Here is a 19,456-nt window from a genome sequence, read left to right as displayed (position 1 = left end):
ACAGATGTGGGACAGTAAGAAGATCGGCCTACGGCAGGTACTGAGCGCACGCCCGTTAGCCGAGCACCTTGTTTTATTTCCACTCTTCTTTAAAAATACAAGTTATTATATATCAAATATATCATAACTCAGCTTCTCTGCTGCAGCAGATTCAGTGATGTGCAGCTCAGCCGCACTCAAAACGTATTCCAAACAGCTTTCTAACAAACAAGTCTCTATAACTCTTCACTTCTGCCACGCTAATGGCAAGCAAACATCCTGTGGCTGTTTTATTGCCTCAATTTCAGAAACTGCTTTATGTTGTGGTTACTCATTCCAAGTGTGTGTGTGTGCGAATCACAGTTCAAAGATACAGTAATAGGCGTTTTTTTGACTGCACAGCAGTCTGTTGAAACATTGTGTAGCGAGAACCAAACACAAAGCGCTGTAATGTTGGTGTTTCTATTTCACTGCACTGGAGGGGGGAAAAACACAAAGATTTTTGACTGTACACAGAAATGTTTCAGCATCACTGAGGAATGTGTATAGAGTGCTTCAAGCTGTATGCAGCTGATGAAATAAAACTTCAGTGTCAAAACAAGAAAATCTACCAGGTTGGTGGTCTCGCATTTTTAATGCTGAATGCAGATACAGATGTTATAATAAAAAGAGAAGTCGAGAACATTTTACCTGAAGTTTCAACGCGTGTGGACTCTTGGAAATGAATTGAAGTGGTCTGATTTAAGCCGGTTTCAGACGTTGGATGGTTAACATTGCTAGTTTGATTCTGTTATTTGGACACGGGTCAGTGTTATGTTAACGTTCCTCAAAGTCTCATTCAGACTTACAGCTGTGATGAAGTGTGTGTGCTGCAGCTGTCTGCAGACCTCACACAGTCTCCTAGAGAGAGAGAGAGATTGTCTGCTGGATAGCAATTATCAAAATGCATCACAACCAGTATCTTCTTGTAGCTTTCGAAAGACAAAGTTCAAAACTTGGCCTTGACTTGGCGTATACATTTGCTAAACATTTCATTGTAAGACAAAACAAAACAAAAAGCAAAACACCACCTCCATTTCTTTGATGAGAAATAAGATGTTAAATGAAAGCTGATGTGTTCATATCCTCCTGTGTGCTCAGCACCACTGCAGGAAGTGCGGCCAGGCAGTGTGCGGCAAATGTTCGTCCAAACGCTCCACCATCCCCCTCATGGGATTCGAGTTCGAGGTGCGCGTGTGTGACAGCTGCCACGAGTCCATCAGTGACGAGGAGTGAGTAACAATCAGCTTCTGTTGTTGTCATATACTGAGCCTTTGTAGCTTTCCCAGTGATTCGCACACTATAACCGCTGGCGCTGCCTTTGTGTCTTGCAGTCGAGCACCCACAGCCACCTTCCACGACAGCAAGCACAGCATTGTTTACATGCACTACGAGCCCACCACTGGAAATCTGCTCACCTCTGGCACTGACAAGATTGTCAAGGTCTGGAAAAGTACAAGGAGTGTCTGTTGTGTTTGAGAGTCTTGGATAAGGCGTGCGGCACAGACAGTAACCCTTAGCTAGGGGTTCGGATCATTCAGACATGAGGGTTATGTTTTCAGCCCGTTTAGACGTGCTTGTTTATGCTATAATCCCTGCTCTTAAAATAACTGCTCTTTTAGGGGGGACTGCCCCAGTGTCCGAGGTGGTAGTCAAGTCTTTTTTCAAGTATTTATTTATTTTAAGGAAATCCAGAGCATGTGAAAGCCTATAAAACACTGCAGGTAGCTGGAAACTGTGTGCTACACTGTGACTGTCAGTCTAACACCCATTAATAAACCTTACATCAGGATGTGTTGCGTATTTAGATTAAATGCTTGGAGAATCCGAAGTCACTCAGAGGGAACACATTTGTTTTGGGCCTCTCGGGCAGCTCTCACAGACAAAGTTGGAGACTGGCTGGTGAAGAGTGAGCTGGAGAATATTTGCTACTTAAGAGTCAGACGCCTCTTACAGGGAGCTACTAAAGTGGTGACTACTGAGCTTTCACACTGTGTTTGGCTGGTATGTGAACAGGTAGTTCTTTGCACTATGCACTAATGTAATTTTCCCTTTAGTAAAATAATACACAGTGCAGGCTTTTTCAATGTACTTGAAAAAGATTTAATTAAAAGAATTAAATTGTCTATTTTATATATATGACTAGCAGAGTAACTGTGATCACAACTGAGTTATTCTGCAGTACTCGAAACATTGCACGAATATAATCTAAAATAGCTAAAATCAGGTTTTCTCCGTTCTGGTCTCGGTTTTAATAACATGTCAGTTCAGTTAACTAATTTGCTTTCTGCCCTTTTGTCATTTATTTGTTGAGCTCCACCATAGAGAGCCATTAAGTAGCCACTCTGGAAAGTCAAATATGTGGAGGAGTCGATTTAGAGCCCGCATGTTCCTTCATAAAAACATTTATATTGGGCCCCAGTGTGTCAGTAATCATATTCTAAAACAAAGTGATAATGTACGTCACAGTATTTCTTCTTTGACCCACCCTGTTGACTGTATAACTGCCTCTCTGCTGATTACCAGTTCTAGCTACTGGGTCAAATATTGTTCTCCTATTTTTAAAAAATTCACGTCTTAATTTAGTCAAAAACGCGCTTAAATTACTGTCTTTTAAAAATTGCATTAGTTAAAGTCGACAAATTACATAGAGTATCTGATTCAAATCCAACAAACGGATGATGATAGTGTTGCACATGTCTGAGCTATGAGGGGGTCACAGAAACACAGCTTTAACTGTTTCTGCTTAAATGGACTGACGGTTACTTGTGTTTTGTCTGCAGCTATGGGACATGACTCCTGTGGTGTCCTGAGATCTGTGGATAACAAGCAGTCAGCAGAAATCTCTGTTTGACAAACTGTCGAGGTGCCAGTACCACTGGGAAGAGAAACAGGGTGAGAGCTCCAGCAGGATCGATGTCATCTGGATAATATTTAGCAGTTTTTTAACGTGTAGCGGTGGCTGTTGAACATTTACAGCGAGGGCACTGCAGGCCAGTGAAGCCTGAGAACCATACAGGCTTTGTTTGACACAAGGTTACAGAGAGTTGCTGGTGGACTGTGGGTCTCTCTGTGTATGTGTGTCTGTACAGTGTGCGAAAGGTTGAGGCATTTCCCTTTGTAAGTTATCGACACACCTCATGTACTTAATTTCCATGCATTCCTTTCCAGTTTCAAACTGGAAATTCATGAAACAGTCTTATGAAACCTGCTTGCACTGCGGGAACTTGTCAAACCCAGACTTTACTTTCTGTAGATGTGAAGCACCTTGTTAAACAGACTGGCAAAATCAAACGTGCATTCCTACTGAACTGGCTGCAGATCCTTAACAAAACAGGAGCTTATGATTTTCATTTGCACCAGCAGCTGTTCAGACCTGCACGTGTTGTTTTTTACCTTCTGCAGACAGAGAATTTAAAAGTGACGCTCCTTTTATTATATTCCATTTAACATTAGGTACCTGCCACCTGTTATAGTGACAACCTAAACTGTCACACTGACCTGTTTAACACCAAATGTCATCTTTTTGGCATAACATACTGACATAACCCTCAGACCCTAGGCTTTGTTGTCTGTATATACAGGCTGATATTACAAAAAATGTTTGTAGTTGAAATAGCAGCAAAGCGTGAGCCTCCAAACTGCCCAATTCTCTCACAAACTTACTTTCTTTTATCTTTTTTTTAGGTTTTCCCAACTATTTCATTTATTTTATTGTTTTAGTATAATCATCAATGCAGCATGGCACTCACATGTGTCCTAAGAGCAGAAAATACAATATGTTCATAGTAAGCACTGAACATTTGGGTGTTTTACAGGTGTAAATGTCAAAAATAGAACCTAAAATAAAAACAGCCTCGAGCAGTAAAAATAAATAAAACAGGTGTCACTTGTGTAGAAGATGTTCTAGTTCTTGCCTGTAAATGCTGCTCGTGAGCATGTCATTAATGCCTGCAAGTGTGCTGTTTCTCAGGTGCTTCACATCACTCACACTGTGTGCGCTTATTATACAAATCATGTTTTGTTTTTTTTGTTTTTCGTCTGGTCTGACCTGACAGTATCATCCGAGGGAGACTTTTTCTTAGTCTGCAACACCTGATATCAAGCACTAGAGGGAAGAAATAGCATAAAACGCAGCTTTAGTTCAGATTTATGCTGAAACGCTTGTGGATGGAAACAACTTAAAAAACCTGCATAAACTACATTACCTACATTAGGAGCTTTATGTCTTCTGTACGCACTGTAATGCTGGTGTGCAAACACATGGAGGCCTCAGATGTAGATGCACCCAGTCCACTGAGTGTTAAAAGACTGGATATCATGCAGACCTCGTGGCGTTTTCATACTGGTCTGGTAAAAAAAACTCCAGGCAAATGGATGCTCTTTGGTTTGCAACCTCACCACGCTTCTGTATCATGTCAGAACAAGCAAATTTGGAACAAATTGACAGTATGAGCAAGAAATCCAAAGTTTACAAGGTTGGGAAGTTTTCAAGGATACTGATGATACTGCAGACTCTTGTTGTTGTAGTGTAAGCACACACAGTGTTTATCTAAACCCACTGATGTGCAGAGCGCACCTTTCAGATTGTGTAATCTAGCATGAAGCCAGCTGACATTTTGTACTTCCTGTCCTTTACAGCTGTGGAACTGTTTTCTGAGATTATTTATTATTGTAAGTGTGGTTTAAACGTTTTTGACATTCAAAAGCACATATCATCAAGCTCGTCAGTGGCAGCATGCACAGAATAGAAAGTAAGCTAACGAACACGGCATTGATTTGTCCCCACTGTTACTGTTTTTAAACGTCTCGATACTGACTGACTTTACTGTCGATGCACTGGAATCAACAAGCAAAAATATCTCAAGTTCATGCTGTGAAGACTAAGTATGTCTTTAGTTATCATTACACTTGTGCTTTAATGATCTGCTCAGCCGATAACTATTCTTAGTGTTCGTACAGTTCAAGCCCAAAGATGAGATTTTCTACAACTATAGAACGATGGAAAACTGTACGTCACTTTACAGCCACGAATAAAAGTATAGCAGCTGTTTACTTGTGAATGTGAAACTTTGGGTACTAAGACTTTAAAGGTCCTTACCAGTGTTTCAGCTCCGTTATAGTAATTGTGTCATTTCGAATGCACGGCAAGCTCATTTATTGTCACTCTGCATTGAATCTAATGTAATGTGGTGCCTGCGTGGAACAGGAGTACAAAAAAAATCCAAAGAACTGCAACAAAGCAGCTTTTTTCTTTGCTGGCATCATGTGAAGTGCACGTGGAAGTGATAATTGGTGCAGTCTGGGTTTTCACAATGATGTGAAAACCCAGACTGCACAGGAGATGCACATCTTTCTAGATACTAATATAGGATTTCTGCATTCAAAATGAATGGATGCAATAAATCCGTCTTTGGCCAGTGGTCTGTGTTTCTGTCCCAGGAAAGAAAACAATTGTTGTTGTGTCCTTCAATGTAATTATGTGTATAAATTACATATTAAAAGAGGAGGTATTCACCTGCTCAACTGTATTTGAGTCCAGTGTTTGTTTATTGGATCGCAGCTGTGATTTTGGGGCTCTTGCTGCAGTGTTGAGTTCTTTGACTGCAAACTGAAACCGGCAGATATTCGACGACTTTAACTGGAGTCTTCGTTTCAGCAGCTTCATCGGACTTTGCTCGGCACCACAGACTTTCTCCTTTTTCCCAGGTATTGCAACACATGACACATGCAAAAGGAGATGATCCACCCAGGGAGAAACGTCTTTAAAAATTACATTTGAAAGTAGCCAAAATACACCAGAAACACAGGTGCACACAACCCCTTATGAAGAAACTGCAAGTAAACAGGTAAAATTCTTATTTAATGAAATCAGATAAGAAATTCAACATAAATTAAAATGCATAATTGTTAGTGTGTACATATATGTTCATAAGCTTTACAAATAGGAAGTATATATATTTATTTATTTATTTTTGATTAACCAAGGAGCAAAAATAAAGTACAAGTCATCTTTCCGTAAACAACCACATTTACTTCACTAGATTTTGTTTTTCTGTATATTTTAAGTAAAGGTTGTTCTTGGAGGTTGAAGCTTTTCTGTATATTAAAAAAGATTGTGTAAACATTAGTAATCTGTGACGAGTGCTTGTTCTTTTTCCTTTTACAGAAACTGTTTTTTGAGGTATTAAGGTTTGAACTTTTGGGCGAACTCGTCCAGCGCTGCCAGAAGCTTCTCCTCCTCTTGCGGTGTTGACCGGGAGGAGGCGAGGGGCAAGTGTGTCGCCACTCCTTTACGATCTGAAAGACATTTTATGCGAATACATGAGACCTAACACAAAACTGTGACATTTAAGTGATCGATTATAAAAAGTTTAAATATAGGAGTTTTGCAGCATCACAAAAACATGAATGTGATGGCATGCCACACATGGTAAGCTCCACACCTCACCACCAGTTGATTCACCTTAGTTTAATTTACAGTCACTACTTTAAAATATTCTACTTATTGTTCAATATTGTTTCTTTATTAAATGTATTTATTTTTCCATCACACCTTCCAATGTTTATATGGCGTGCACACATTAACCTTGCAAGGTCAAAGTTCTGTTTTATGTTATATTAATACATCTTTCTTTGTTTGAGTTACCTGGGGTTGGCTTCTCCTCCTGTCTGGCAAAGGGCTGGGAGAGCTGAAGTACCACTGACAGCCTAATTGGATAGCACCACATGCTTCATTGCCTGGGGGGTGTTTCATGCGTGTTTAATTGTTTTGTATTAGTTGGTTATATGGCAGCCATCTTGTTTTCCCCGTGTGTGTCATTTGGTTTAGCTAAACCAGTATTTAAGTTCCCCGTGTGTCATTTCAGCAGGTCAGTTTATCTGATGTTTGTTTGAGGTTTTGTTAATTATTATCTTGAGTTGACCTCTTTTATTGGTCTGCCTGTTTAAGTTTTGGCTTTGTTAAATATATTTTCATATTTTTGGGTCAATAAAACCCCTTTTTGAATTTAAACACCTGTGTCCTTTATGCTTTACTGCTTGGTCCCTGACAATGAACATCTTTGATCAATACTATTAAGCTACAATTACGCTCATGAATCACTTTTGCAACAAACTAAATAACCTGTGATTACAAATTTCATTTATGACTGTAAAAATGACAGAGTTGATTTTGCTTCTGATTTATGCAAAAAGTGAAACTGCTACTGGTCCAGGTGTTCAAATCTATCGGTGGTTTTTCTGCATGTTACGATCTTGGCAACAGACAGTCTCTACCAGCTGATAGAGCGCAGACAGTTCTACTGCCTGCAGTAACGTCCGCTATCGTGGAGGAGCTAGAGAGGAAACGACTGAATTTCAATGCTGGAGCTTTTTCCAGCAGTCATCTTGATCATCACGGGGAATGAGAGGTGTTTGGACAATAGTATGGATGAGTCTGGTGAGCTGTAAGGCGCCAGTCTCGTTACAGCGAGATTATGACAGACTCATAATTCCCAGACTGCTGTGTGACTGTAGCTAGAATTTTTTGGGTGGACAGGGACCCAAAAAAGTCCATTAATCTGAGTGTTAAGAAGAAATATGGAGGGATTTCCTTATTTGTGATTGAAAGCGTAGTTTAATTCTAGACATGTTACTGCGAAACAACGTTTCTGTGGCCTCATTATTGAAGTCCCAGCTGTGGGAACAGTCATTGCTGCTGCTGGTTGAATCCAGTTGAAACTGACACAGATGTCATTCAAATGAAGCATTAGTAAAGTATTAGCAAGTGCTTAATACATAATTTATATCTTTTGCTACCCTTCAAGTTCCTTAGTTTCTCTCTGTGATTACAGAGAAAACCATGTTAGATATTTGCAAGTCTGTTTCTGACCTTGAAAGAAGAGCCCGCTCGGTTGCTTGGCGGCTGCTGCGGATATGGCGAGCCACACCACGGTGTCAGCTCCCATGGCCTCTGTCCTCAGCTTGGACTTCATCCTAGCGTGGAATGAAGGCATGGAGGTCTGGACCGCTACAGAGAGAAAATTCAAAACTTAAGTCACAGAGACAACATTCTCTTGTCAAAGGTTGTTATTCCATGAAAAACCTTTGTCTTCCAGTTAAATTCTTAAGTTTTAAAGTATCTTTCTTTTCTTCACCTGGTGTGTCTGCCCAGCCGGGGTGCATGCTGGAGAAGTGGATCTCTTTGTGCTGAGCAGCCCATCTTTCTGTCAGGATCACCTGCTGCCTCTGCCAGACAAAGAAAAAAAATGCATATCAATATAAATACCACAACAATTCCTCTGTAGACCGCTACGTCTTTCAGTCACTCTACTTTATTCTGAGCGTAGGCCATGGTCCCGTCAAATGTCCCCTTCTCAAATTGGAGGTCGTCCACGTCCAATTTCTGTGTGAGCATGCCACCTGAAGACACAGTAATCTGGAGCGGAAACAGAAGAAATCGTTCATTTTCAGTCGTGCATTTGTACATCCTGGTTATTTTTTTGTGCGGTTGTAATTCAACCCACCACTCTCGGGTCTTCGACCTTCTTCAGTGCAGGTATCAGTGCAGTGGTGAGGATGTATGTACCTGAAAAACAAAGTTACGTACAAAAGAGTTTTTATTTATAGCCAATATTAGTCTTTCACATACTTTTTTTGTTACAAATTTGCAGAAATGACATTAAATAACAACATAATTTGTCAAATAAGGCCAAAACCAGTGATCATTACAATCACCTCCCCTAAATTTAAATACAAAATGCTTATTTTAATGTTAATATTTTACATTTTGCCTATTTTGGAAGTTTTTTTAAGACCATCTTAATTACAGTCAGTCCTGAGAAGTCATTTTTGCAGGAAAGAAAATGTTGAACACTATCATTTTACACAAAGTTACGATTTAAAAACCCCGGCTTCCTTTTTGTTGTTAAAACTTCCATCTGAAATATGTGTTCTCGTCTTACCCAACGTATTTGTGGCAAAGTTCTTCTCCAAACCCTCCTCAGTTAGTTCTCTCTGGTTGACCATACAGCCCGCATTGTTGATCTGAGAACCACCATAAACAGATTGAGATTAACGTTAACGTTAAAATATGTTTACTGCAGATGAGCCACAACATATCTGCAGTTACCCACCAACACATGCAGTGTGTTGTTCTGTGAGAAGCTCTGCGCAAACTCCCACACTTGCCTGGCGCTCGACATGTCAACAATGTGGACGTGAACATTCTGGGAATAGACAGGAAAATTAAAGGTGTGGGTTAGTTTTAAGTCTAATCTAATTGGGTGGAAAAGCAGGTATGAATATTCTCATCTATTTTGTTTTGTTTGATTGCTTTATTTTCATTCACGTTTCTTGACAGAACATTTTAAAAATCTGATGGAAAAAAAAACAAGAATGTGAGCATATTTTTATTAAAGAAAAAGCAAAGCTTCACTTTATTTCTGGGAGAGAACTCCTGTATAAAAAAGAAAAAACTCAGACAGATGAACAGTTAAAATCTCACCTCATTTTTACTGCTTTCAACAATTTCACCTTTGGCTGCTTCTGCTCGCCCCTTGTTTCGACACACCATGTGAACCGTTCCCCCTACAGACACAAACGAAAACATGATCAACATTTGACACACACAAATACCAGCAGGAAGGAGGAAAAGTGCCTTCTGTCAGCTGTGAGACTCTCACCTCTCTTAGCGATTTCCTGCGCTGCAGCTTTCCCTATCCCGCTGTTGGCACCTGTCACCATGAAGGACCTTCCATTCAGGTTTACATCCAGGTCAGCTGGAACAAAATGCTTTGCTGCTGCTTCATAGCCACTCCTGGTACGAGCAAAGAGGAATGTGTGAGCACATTACACTGTCACCCATATTTCTACATGCACTGATGTAACAGTGTCATCACTATTGGGTGTGGTTACTAGGATACAATAAGCATACCATAAGCAAATCACAAAATATAACGGCCTAATAATTTGGGTAATTTATCAAGTAAAACAGTCTTCCTCCAAATGACACTCTCCTGCTTTATACATGTCTTTATCCACTGTGTTAATTTGGGTTACTGGTCACGTCAGAAAACATGTAAGAAGCACTTTCACTGTTTCAAACATCTTGAGGTTGTAGTCTTGATTATACGGTAAGCTTGCAGCATTGTGTAATCGTTTACCTGTAGCATGCTGTCGGACACAAACGCGCAGTAACCGAGTGCTATCACTAACAAAGCAAACATGTAGTTAAACTTTGGGCGGCGTGTCGGAAGGTTATGTAGCCTATATGTACCGCAAACAATTAAGACTACAAGTCATTTGACTACATAATAGAGTCCTATTAGAAAAGGAAACTGTCTACTTACTTTGTATACTCCTGGAGTCCTTTGACAAGCCACACAGTATTCCTGTAAAAGGACATTTTAATACGCGCAGCTTCTCTACACAATTGGCTCTTTAGTCGCCCTAACAGTGGACACAATCCAGTATTTGCGTTTCATAAGGATGACTGCAGCTTGTTATGTAGTAAGCGAAGGTCTGTAGTGAGAGATGGGCGGAGAATCACGTGTATAAGCACCGGAAGTGTATTTCATAACGTATGTATACTGCCCCTGGCGGAAATGTTTGCTTACTGCTGTTCCGTAAACAGCTGCGAAACAAACCATCCTTTCATTTAAACAAACAAATTTAAGCTCAGTTTGAACTGATGTCAAAGAACCTAAAGGAGAAATGGCTGTTCGATGCATCTCTGGCAGTCACAATCGTGACACAGTGAGTTATAATTATATGAGTGTTTGTTTCGGCTCGTTCGACAGAGTTGTCAGGATGGCCGAGTGGTCTAAGGCGCCAGACTCAAGGTTAAACCTTCCTGTAAAACGGGACTTCTGGTCTCCGAATGGAGGCGTGGGTTCGAATCCCACTTCTGACAATACTTTTTTTCTTTCTGTGGGCTACGCTGATTTCTTTCGTCGTTCTTCGCTAACTACGTTTATATAACATGTTATCTTACAGGATACATTATCGTCCCTTCTCCGCAAATGAAAAAACATGACAGTCTTAAAACACTGACATGTTTTAAGACTACTATGCATTTTAATACTACTAATAAACCGTGTTTACGTTTAAAAATAAAATACGGAAACAGAATCGTAGTTTATAATCCGCACATTTCTCCTTCAGGGTAATTCATTCATAATCACATGTCAGTTCAACTACATGTAAAGTGCTGCCAGAGACAATAAATAAATAAATAAAAAGTCGAGTCTGTGCTTAAAAAACTGTTATGTATTTTACTTAGATCTCCGTCTCGGTCTTGAACTGATAATTTATAATATATGCTTAAAAACTTGAGTTTACCGTGTTCTGGCCTCAGATATCCAGGAGTACATATTACCAGTTCATTTAAAGCTTTCCAAACTGCAAATTTTAATCATTGCTAACCTATGTAAGGTTGGCTTTTCAAAGGTCAGCAAACCTTCCTGTATAACTTCTTGGTAGGATTAATATTATAAAAATGTTTTTCCCACTGATTTCATCATTTATATGGGCAAACAAGATTACTCAACCAAAATGATTGTTTCCACTTGGGAGCAGGTACTTCTTAGGTTTGGCGAAGATTACTGGGACAAAGTAGGCTAATTAACAGAATTCATACCTCATTTTCATCTGCACATTCAGTTTAAGACAGTATACAGATTACACATCTAAAATATACACCGGCATTCCTGACCTGTGCAACAGATGCAAAACCTCCTACCTGTTAATTAACTCATATGTTTGTTTGTTTTTTACCTGCCCAACACTTCAGTTATATTGGACTTTTTATTTTGAAGTGCTCTCTCATGTTTTGAGTGTTACACAATCCTTGTCCACTAGTTTCTCCTTTTTTGTGTTTCTGAAGATTCCACCCTAAACCTTAGCCGTAAGCAGCTGGACGTTATAGCTTTCACTTCAATGCTGGCACAACGTAGAATTTTGCGGTCTTGAAAAACTTCTCACCCTGAAAGATTCTATGTTCTTTTTAAAAATGGAGAAAATAAAATTCAGACTCAGAGGAAATGCTAATAGGTTTTCACAGGTGTGGCAGCAATTTATCATTTATATCACTTTGAGTACCTTGTTTTTTTTTTGTTGTTGTTGTTGTTTTAATTGAGGGTGGTCTCTCTGTGTGTGTTTTATTTACTTATTTATTCATTTATTTCTGTTATTGGATTGGACCTTGGGATGGGTATTAGTTATATGCTGTTCAGTAGTTCTCAAAAATCATTCAAATTGTAACGGCCTGAACTGTATTGAGGTATGTCTTTGTATCATTGGTACTTGTTTTATTAGGCCTGATATATCAAACTACATGTAAAAATTCTATAAATAAACAGGATCCCCCCCCCCCAAGAAAAACTTCACTTTACCAATTTTCATCTATTAATCAATATATTGATTTTGCACGGGTCACTTATTAATTCTTGGAACCCATTTTATACGAAATTTGTCTCGTTCAAAACTTTATTCGTCAATCGAGATTTTCTTTATTTTTTCTACTATTTATTTAAGGATGAATAAATGAATTTCCTTCTTTCAGACTTCTTGCCAAATGTTTTGTCAAAGTCGTCTACAATGGTGTAGCAGCAGCTCCCCCTGGTGTACAAAAGGAAGTGCTCTCGTGATATCCTGTGACAGAAAAAAAAGGATTAAAAACGAACATTGTCAAGTACTCGTTATTGTTTTGAAAGCTTTGTTGTAACGAAGCAACAGCGCCGCCTGGTGTATAAATGAAAAAAAGCTTACAGCACCTGGTATTCCCAGGCGGTCTCCCATCCAAGTACTGACCAGGCCCGACCCTGCTTAGCTTCCGAGATCAGACGAGATCGGGCGTGTTCAGGGTGGTATGGCCGTAAGCGACTGTCATAGTAACAGGAAACATATTTATATGCAACAACAAAGGCTGGACGCTAAAACAAATGTAATGCAACGTGTTCAGGGTGGTATGGCCGTAAGCGAGTGTGGCGCTAACAAGAAGCATATTTATAGCTATTTAGTCCAATTCTCAACACAGGTCGGCTAGTTGAGTAGTGTTTTTTGTCTTTTCTCTTCCTGGCAGTGCCTCTATGTTTTTCTTATTAACGGAAAGACGAAATAAAAACAGAAAATAAAAGTGAGCCGTAACCCAAACAAACTTAAGGTTTTTAATAAACTCTACGCTAAACTCTTTAAAAAATGACGCTTGTCTTTACAAAGTGATACAAAGTCTCAGCTGCAAACTTTGGTTAGCAGCAGTGAAACAGCTTTCTGACGGCCGGGGATCGCAGTTGTCAGGATGGCCGAGCGGTCTAAGGCGCCAGACTCAAGGTGACAAACCTTCCTCAACACGGGACTTCTGGTCTCCGAATGGAGGCGTGGGTTCGAATCCCACTTCTGACAATTCTTTTTGTTCGTTTTAAAAATTATTAATAAAAACTATTATTCAGTTTAGCTTTAGTTAAGTACCTTGATAACGACCACTTTACAAATCCTGCTTTGTATACGAATCAAAACCTTTTTAAAGCTGAAAAATAGGATAGGACAAATAGGATAGGATAGGACGATAGGACAAAAAATGTGTAAATGTGACATGAAAAATTCTTTCAACAGGAGTTCCTCAAATAGGCACACATTAACATTTTTACAATTCAGTGCTCTTGTAGCAGAAATACTGATTATTTTACTTATCTGTCTCCTCCCATCTCCACACCACTTTACCCTTACCTCACTTCTCATTCCTTAGGCCTACCCCCTCAATAAAACCATCTTCCCACTCTTCTAATCACTCTTTTTTCACCTCCACATTGCTGATAGTTGAGTTTTTCATCCACTCTTCTGTCATCATCTATGACAGGGGTGTGGAACTCCAGGCCTCAAGGGCCAGTGTCCTGCAGGTTTTAGATCTCACCCTGGGCCAACACACCTGAGTCAAATGATTAGTTCATCACCAGGCCTCTAGCGAACTTCAAGACATGCCGAGGAGGTTTTTTAGCCATATAAATCATCTGTGTTGGATCAAGGACACATCTAAAACCTGCAGGACACTGGCCCTTGATGTAATTTGTAATTTGATTGCTGTATATCTTTCAGCAATGATACCAGATCATTACTTGTGAACATGATAACTTACACTGAGGCAGGTTCTAGCTATGGGCAGCCCAACACATCCACCCAAAAAAGAAAAACTCTCCCACCTCTCATGATCTTATTGTGATCAGAGGTACAATGAAATGTTGAACTTAGTGCAAGTAAAACCCACACAAACAGCCATTTTTGATAAATATATAAAATTTCACCTCTCAGTCTTTTCCCCCATAGCTGTGTCCCCCGATGAGGAGTAGCAGCGCCCCCTGGTGTATAAATAAAAAAAAAGCTTACAGCACCTGGTATTCCCAGGCGGTCTCCCATCCAAGTACTGACCAAATCAGGTCTTAATAACTTAGGATTCGTACTGAAGATAAAACAAACTTGCTCTTTGTTTTTCTATTTATATGTTTTCAGTTTGCAAAACTTGGAAAGTGTATTGACTCCTACATGTCACTGTTGTACCGTTTTTGTTGTTTTTGTTGTTTTTTTTTTATCATGTATTGCATACTTTCTGCGCATTTGTTTGATAAACATGAACGACCTTTAATTATATTATTTACACATATTTTACAGTTGAAAAGCTCAGAATATTTACGCTCACGGCCACTCAGAACACCCCTGATCTTGGAAGCTAAACAGGAGCAGCTCGGTACTTGGATTAGAGACTGCCGTGGAAATGGCAAGTACTGTATGATTGTCTTTATACACCAGGGGCGCTGCTGCTTCATCTTTGTTTTTGACTTTTGAGCTCATATTTGCTTCATATGAGCTGCTCTGGTAAATAATACCGTGACATAACAAAAAAATACACTGAAGCAGCAGTCTGCACTGTAATAAGGGAATATTCACCCATTAAAAGACAACACTATTGATGAACTTCGCATTGCAGAAGTGACATAAACTGAAATGACATATGTCACCATATAAATTGTCATCTACACAGATTCTAGAGATGGACCTATCCGATATTACGTATCGGTCCGATACTGACGTAAATTACTGGATCTAATATCGGAGAGAAACCCTATTAGTTAGGTTGCTTAATATTTCTGCTAAGTACTCTTTAAAATACCAGAATAGGAATGATGGAGTATAGGTTTAAGTTCATTAGATTGATCAGTTTTGCTGAACTATGAAATATTTTGGGTGCAGTGTATTTTTTTACACGTAGGTATAACAGAATAGCTTTAGTGTTGTTGTTTATTTAAACTTGAGTATGAACTTATACAAAATGCAGCAAGATATTAAAAAAACAGTTTTATTGATTAAAAAACACACTATATCGGATTCACATCGGTATCGGCAGATATCCAAATCTATGATATCGGTATCGAACATAAAAAAGTGGTATGTGCCATCTCTAACAGAGTCAGTGTTATGTTTTGTTTTTTCCCATCCAGAGGTGGTCTCTCAACCAAGTACTAACCACAACTACCCGAGTTCAGAAGGAGATCAGAAGAGACTGGGTTCTTTGAGGTTTGTATGACTGTAAGGAACGTCATAACTGATGAGAAGGCTGTTTATGTATCAAATCATGATGCTTGCTGTCTCTTGTCTTTAGATTAAGACTTTTAAAACTTGTTTAAAGACCATATGATGGCAGCAATGATGAAACAGTGTTATAATGCTATAAATTTAATGTGTGGAAATTCGATGAAGTGGCTGGAAATATTACTACTTGCAGTTGAGAAAAAAAAAGTGTATTTTGTTTGAAAATGTAAAAGCCGTGGCCCGTGACACAGATATCCTGCAAGTTATAAGATCTTATTGTTTTGAAAGCTTTGTTGTAACGAAGCAACAGCGCCGCCTGGTGTATGAAAGCAAAAGCTTACAGTACCTGTAAGGCGGTCTCCCATCCAAGTAAGTATTGCTTAGCTTCCGAGATCAGACGAGATCGGGCGTGTTCAGGGTGGTATGGCCGTAAGTGACTATGAAGCCAACAGGAAACATATTTATATGTAACAACAAAGGCTATGAACTGGAAGCTAAAACAAATGTAATGTACATTTGTAGTTTACTATTTTGTTCTTTCCGCCATATTCTTATTTTGGGAAACCCGAGAAGTATACTGACTGCTACATTTCATTGTTAAAAGGGCTTCAACCTGTATATCTTTTTTTCCAATCAGTTTTGCACGGGATTTTCACGTTTTTAATTCACAATTCGATTACTGTGACAATCTAAAACTAAACGCAACGAACACTGAGATGCATAAATAGACTTCACGTGGGTGAAACTGTTGCTTACGGCCATACCACCCTGAACACGCCCGATCTCGTCTGATCTCGGAAGCTAAGCAGGGTCGGGCCTGGTCAGTACTTGGATGGGAGACCGCCTGGGAATACCAGGTGCTGTAAGCTTTTGCACCAGGGGGCGCTGCTGTAATCTAGTGGTACTTTCCGAATTTTTGTGCTTCATATTTGCTGCTTTACTAAATAATATGGTGAAATAACAACAAGAAATAAAGTTAACGTGTGATAATGGAGACATTCAGGAAGGAGGTTCTGCAGCATCCGGTCCCGTACCAGCAGACTGAGAGACAGCTTTTTCCATCAGGCCATCAGACTGCTGAACACGTCATAGACACCTCAGCTTCACTACTGGAACTTTAACATTATGCACTCCATACTGTACAGTAATACCACTGTTTTGCACATGTATTTTTTTACACGTAGGTATAACAGAATAGCTTTAGTGTTGTTGTATATTTTATTTTTTTTATATATTTTATTTATTGTTTACTCTATTTAATTTGTAAAATATGTGCACACACATACACACACACACACACACACACACACACACACACACACACACACACGTAGAAAAATATTTAGTATACACATCCAGAAATGCATATACTATTATATGTTGTACATATATTTATTAGTTTCAGATGTAGCCATTCTTGTATTTTGCTTGTTTACATTATTGTATTTTGCACAACTCTGTTGCTTGTGAAGCTCGCACACAAGAATTTCACTCACATGTGCTGTACCAATGTACCTGCACATGTGATGTGACAATAAAAGTGATTTGATTTGATTTGATTTGACATTTAATTCAGTTCAATTCAAATCAACTGTAAATCACAATAGCTGACTCAAGGTGCTTATCCATCTATTAAAAGACAACAATATTGACAACGATAATTTTTGTCAAAGATGTTTTTTTTTAAATCATTGCTGTTTAAAAAAAAAAAAAAAAAACTATTCATAACTGAAATTAAGTGAATAAGTGAATTTCGATCCTTGGTGATTTTTGACATCCCTGCTTTTCAAAATTGTCTCCAGTAAAAGATGCAGCAACACCCACTGGAGCTTGTCACGCAAGTACTACCCAGGGCCTGATTCCAATTACCTTCTAAGACCAGAAGGGACTGGGTCCTTCGATGGTTGTCTTACTGTATAACAGAACTCACGAAAAGGCTGTTTATGTATCAAAGTATAATGCTTGCTAACTTCTGTCTTTAGATTAAGACTTTGTTTATTCAATGAAATTAATTCAATTCAATTAAAGACAGTGATGACAGGATTAACGAAACAGTGTTATAATGCTATAAATTAAAAGTGTTCAAATCCAACAGAAGACTATAGAGTGTCATGAGTTTCAAAACATAGAAGACCTTTAGGTTGGATCCATTTTTTTAATCAACAACAACAACAACAAAAATACAAATCAGCATGACATAAAAATATCCTGGGGTTATGGCCATACCCCCATATTAATATTAGTAACAGTAATGCATGTGCAGGGGGCATGAGCACCTGCCCCTTTCTTCTTAGGTATCCAAAGTGTCCTTTTCTTCAGGCATTTTTTGTTAATTTTTTAAAAATGTTTGTGTATGGTCTTGCCGTGCCCCTTAACAAAACTATTAATCACAATTTTGCTAAGTAAAAGAAGCTGGCATGCATTGGTCACATGATGAACATTAACCAATGCTCACTCTTGATGGCAGAGAGATGACAACGAGCTCATTAAGAGCACACACGTTTTTTGCAGCCTGGGCGATGTGGAGCTGCAGAACAAACACACAAATTAATTGGGTGGCAGACTGATGTAACCAAAAAACCAGTAAGTAGGGTGTATAGTCTTTAGCACACAGGAAGGTTAAGAGTATTATTATGCACGCGTTAAGTTGACTTGTGGCAGCTGATGAATTGAAACAACTGAGCATGCTGTGTGTGCACAGTATGTGTCTATGTGAAGAGGGTGAAGAGGTTGGAGGCAGTATTACTTGCCGGTGAGACATGTATTTTGTTTGAAAATATAAAACCCCCAGAACTGATATAGTAATAATAAATATTACCTGCTAAATTAAAAAACAATAGAGAAAAGATGAAAATTTATCAAAGTCTCACTTTAAGAAAACGCTCTGTACTGTTATGAAGAGCAACAGCGCCGCCTGGTGTATGAAAGCAAAAGCTTACAGCACCTGGTATTCCCAGGCGGTCTCCCATCCAAGTACTGACCAGGCCCGACCCTGCTTAGCTTCCGAGATCAGACGAGATCGGGTGTGTTCAGGGTGGTATGGCCGTAAGCGACTGTCATAGTAACAGGAAACATATTTATATGCAACAACAAAGGCTGGACGCTAAAACAAATGTAATGCAACGTGTTCAGGGTGGTATGGCCGTAAGCGACTGTCATAGTAACAGGAAACATATTTATATGCAAAAACAAAGGCTGGACGCTAAAACAAATGTAATGCAACGTGTTCAGGGTGGTATGGCCGTAAGCGGACGCTGACATCACAAGATGGCTTTTTATATGGTAGAAAACACGAACTATGTTGGCGTATTTTGATTTATTTCTTCGATATGAATCAGATTTTAACAACTTGGGATTCGTAGAGGAGCTTAAACACATATTCAGTGCTATATGTTTTTAGTTTTTTGAAACCTGGATGAGTATTGTCCTTTGTTTTAATTTTGTTTTCTGGTCCAAAAGTTTAGGTTATTTAAGATAAATATATTTTAGCTGGGCTCAAACTGATATTATATTTATTATTAGAAGTTTTCTACTGGATTGACACGTTTTTAATTTACAGGACTGAGAGTTCTAACCAAACATGATAAGAATATATGAAGAATTAGTACTGCCACGCCATTACCATCTTTGTGTGGGCAAAGATAAATCCAAATCCAAGTGGGAAGCTAGCACCCCTTGACATTTGCACGCATAAATATGGTTCAAGTTACTAAATAATATGGTGACATAAAAAAAAGGCACAGCTTTTGTTTTCAAGGAGTCAGAGTGTAACCGGTGTGGTTCTGCGTTGTGTCTGACGATAAAAGGTAAAAGAAAGAAAGACCTCCAAATAAATTCCTTCCCCCCATGCTGCTGCCATCCTTGTCCATAGTCTTAT

At 39.0% G+C, this 19,456-nt stretch overlaps 2 protein-coding genes and 5 non-coding genes across 7 annotated transcripts in view; 4 read left to right on the top strand and 3 right to left on the bottom strand.

The window, feature by feature from the left end:
• wdfy2 (WD repeat and FYVE domain containing 2) overlaps window positions 1-3,146 on the top strand; it is a 20,679-nt gene extending 17,533 nt beyond the window's left edge. The window contains exons 9-12 of the mRNA XM_026144022.2: window positions 1-37; window positions 1,120-1,250; window positions 1,353-1,461; window positions 2,802-3,146. The exon at window positions 1-37 is cut by the window's left edge and continues 65 nt beyond it. Of these exons, the coding sequence (XP_025999807.1) occupies window positions 1-37; window positions 1,120-1,250; window positions 1,353-1,461; window positions 2,802-2,831 (307 nt within the window). The 3' untranslated portion in view covers window positions 2,832-3,146. The remainder of the gene's footprint in view (window positions 38-1,119; window positions 1,251-1,352; window positions 1,462-2,801) is intronic.
• A 2,714-nt stretch (window positions 3,147-5,860) lies between these two features.
• dhrs12 (dehydrogenase/reductase (SDR family) member 12) lies at window positions 5,861-10,674 on the bottom strand. The gene is made up of 10 exons (XM_026144023.2): window positions 10,350-10,674; window positions 9,684-9,817; window positions 9,506-9,588; window positions 9,135-9,227; window positions 8,964-9,045; window positions 8,526-8,587; window positions 8,333-8,437; window positions 8,157-8,247; window positions 7,892-8,029; window positions 5,861-6,318 (listed from the first exon to the last, which is right to left on the bottom strand). Exons 1-10 carry the CDS (start codon window positions 10,403-10,405, stop codon window positions 6,206-6,208), a joined length of 957 nt encoding a protein of 318 aa, XP_025999808.1. The 5' UTR covers window positions 10,406-10,674; the 3' UTR covers window positions 5,861-6,205.
• Window positions 10,675-10,803: 129 nt separating this feature from the next.
• trnal-caa (transfer RNA leucine (anticodon CAA)) lies at window positions 10,804-10,912 on the top strand. The gene is made up of 2 exons: window positions 10,804-10,841; window positions 10,867-10,912. It is a non-coding gene; the product is annotated as a tRNA-Leu (tRNA).
• Window positions 10,913-12,761: 1,849 nt separating this feature from the next.
• LOC113008542 (5S ribosomal RNA) lies at window positions 12,762-12,880 on the bottom strand. The gene has a single exon (XR_003270034.1). It is a non-coding gene; the product is annotated as a 5S ribosomal RNA (ribosomal RNA).
• A 411-nt stretch (window positions 12,881-13,291) lies between these two features.
• On the top strand, window positions 13,292-13,401 carry trnal-caa (transfer RNA leucine (anticodon CAA)). Its single transcript has 2 exons — window positions 13,292-13,329; window positions 13,356-13,401. It is a non-coding gene; the product is annotated as a tRNA-Leu (tRNA).
• Window positions 13,402-16,329: 2,928 nt separating this feature from the next.
• LOC113008550 (5S ribosomal RNA) lies at window positions 16,330-16,448 on the top strand. The gene has a single exon (XR_003270042.2). It is a non-coding gene; the product is annotated as a 5S ribosomal RNA (ribosomal RNA).
• Window positions 16,449-18,511: 2,063 nt separating this feature from the next.
• On the bottom strand, window positions 18,512-18,630 carry LOC113008549 (5S ribosomal RNA). The gene has a single exon (XR_003270041.2). It is a non-coding gene; the product is annotated as a 5S ribosomal RNA (ribosomal RNA).
• Between the last annotated feature and the right edge of the window lie 826 nt (window positions 18,631-19,456).

The sequence above is a fragment of the Astatotilapia calliptera genome, chromosome 16, assembly GCF_964374335.1.
Source record: "Astatotilapia calliptera chromosome 16, fAstCal68.1, whole genome shotgun sequence".
In the NCBI taxonomy this organism is placed as follows: Eukaryota; Metazoa; Chordata; class Actinopteri; order Cichliformes; family Cichlidae; genus Astatotilapia; species Astatotilapia calliptera.
This window is presented reverse-complemented; position numbering and strand designations above follow the sequence as displayed.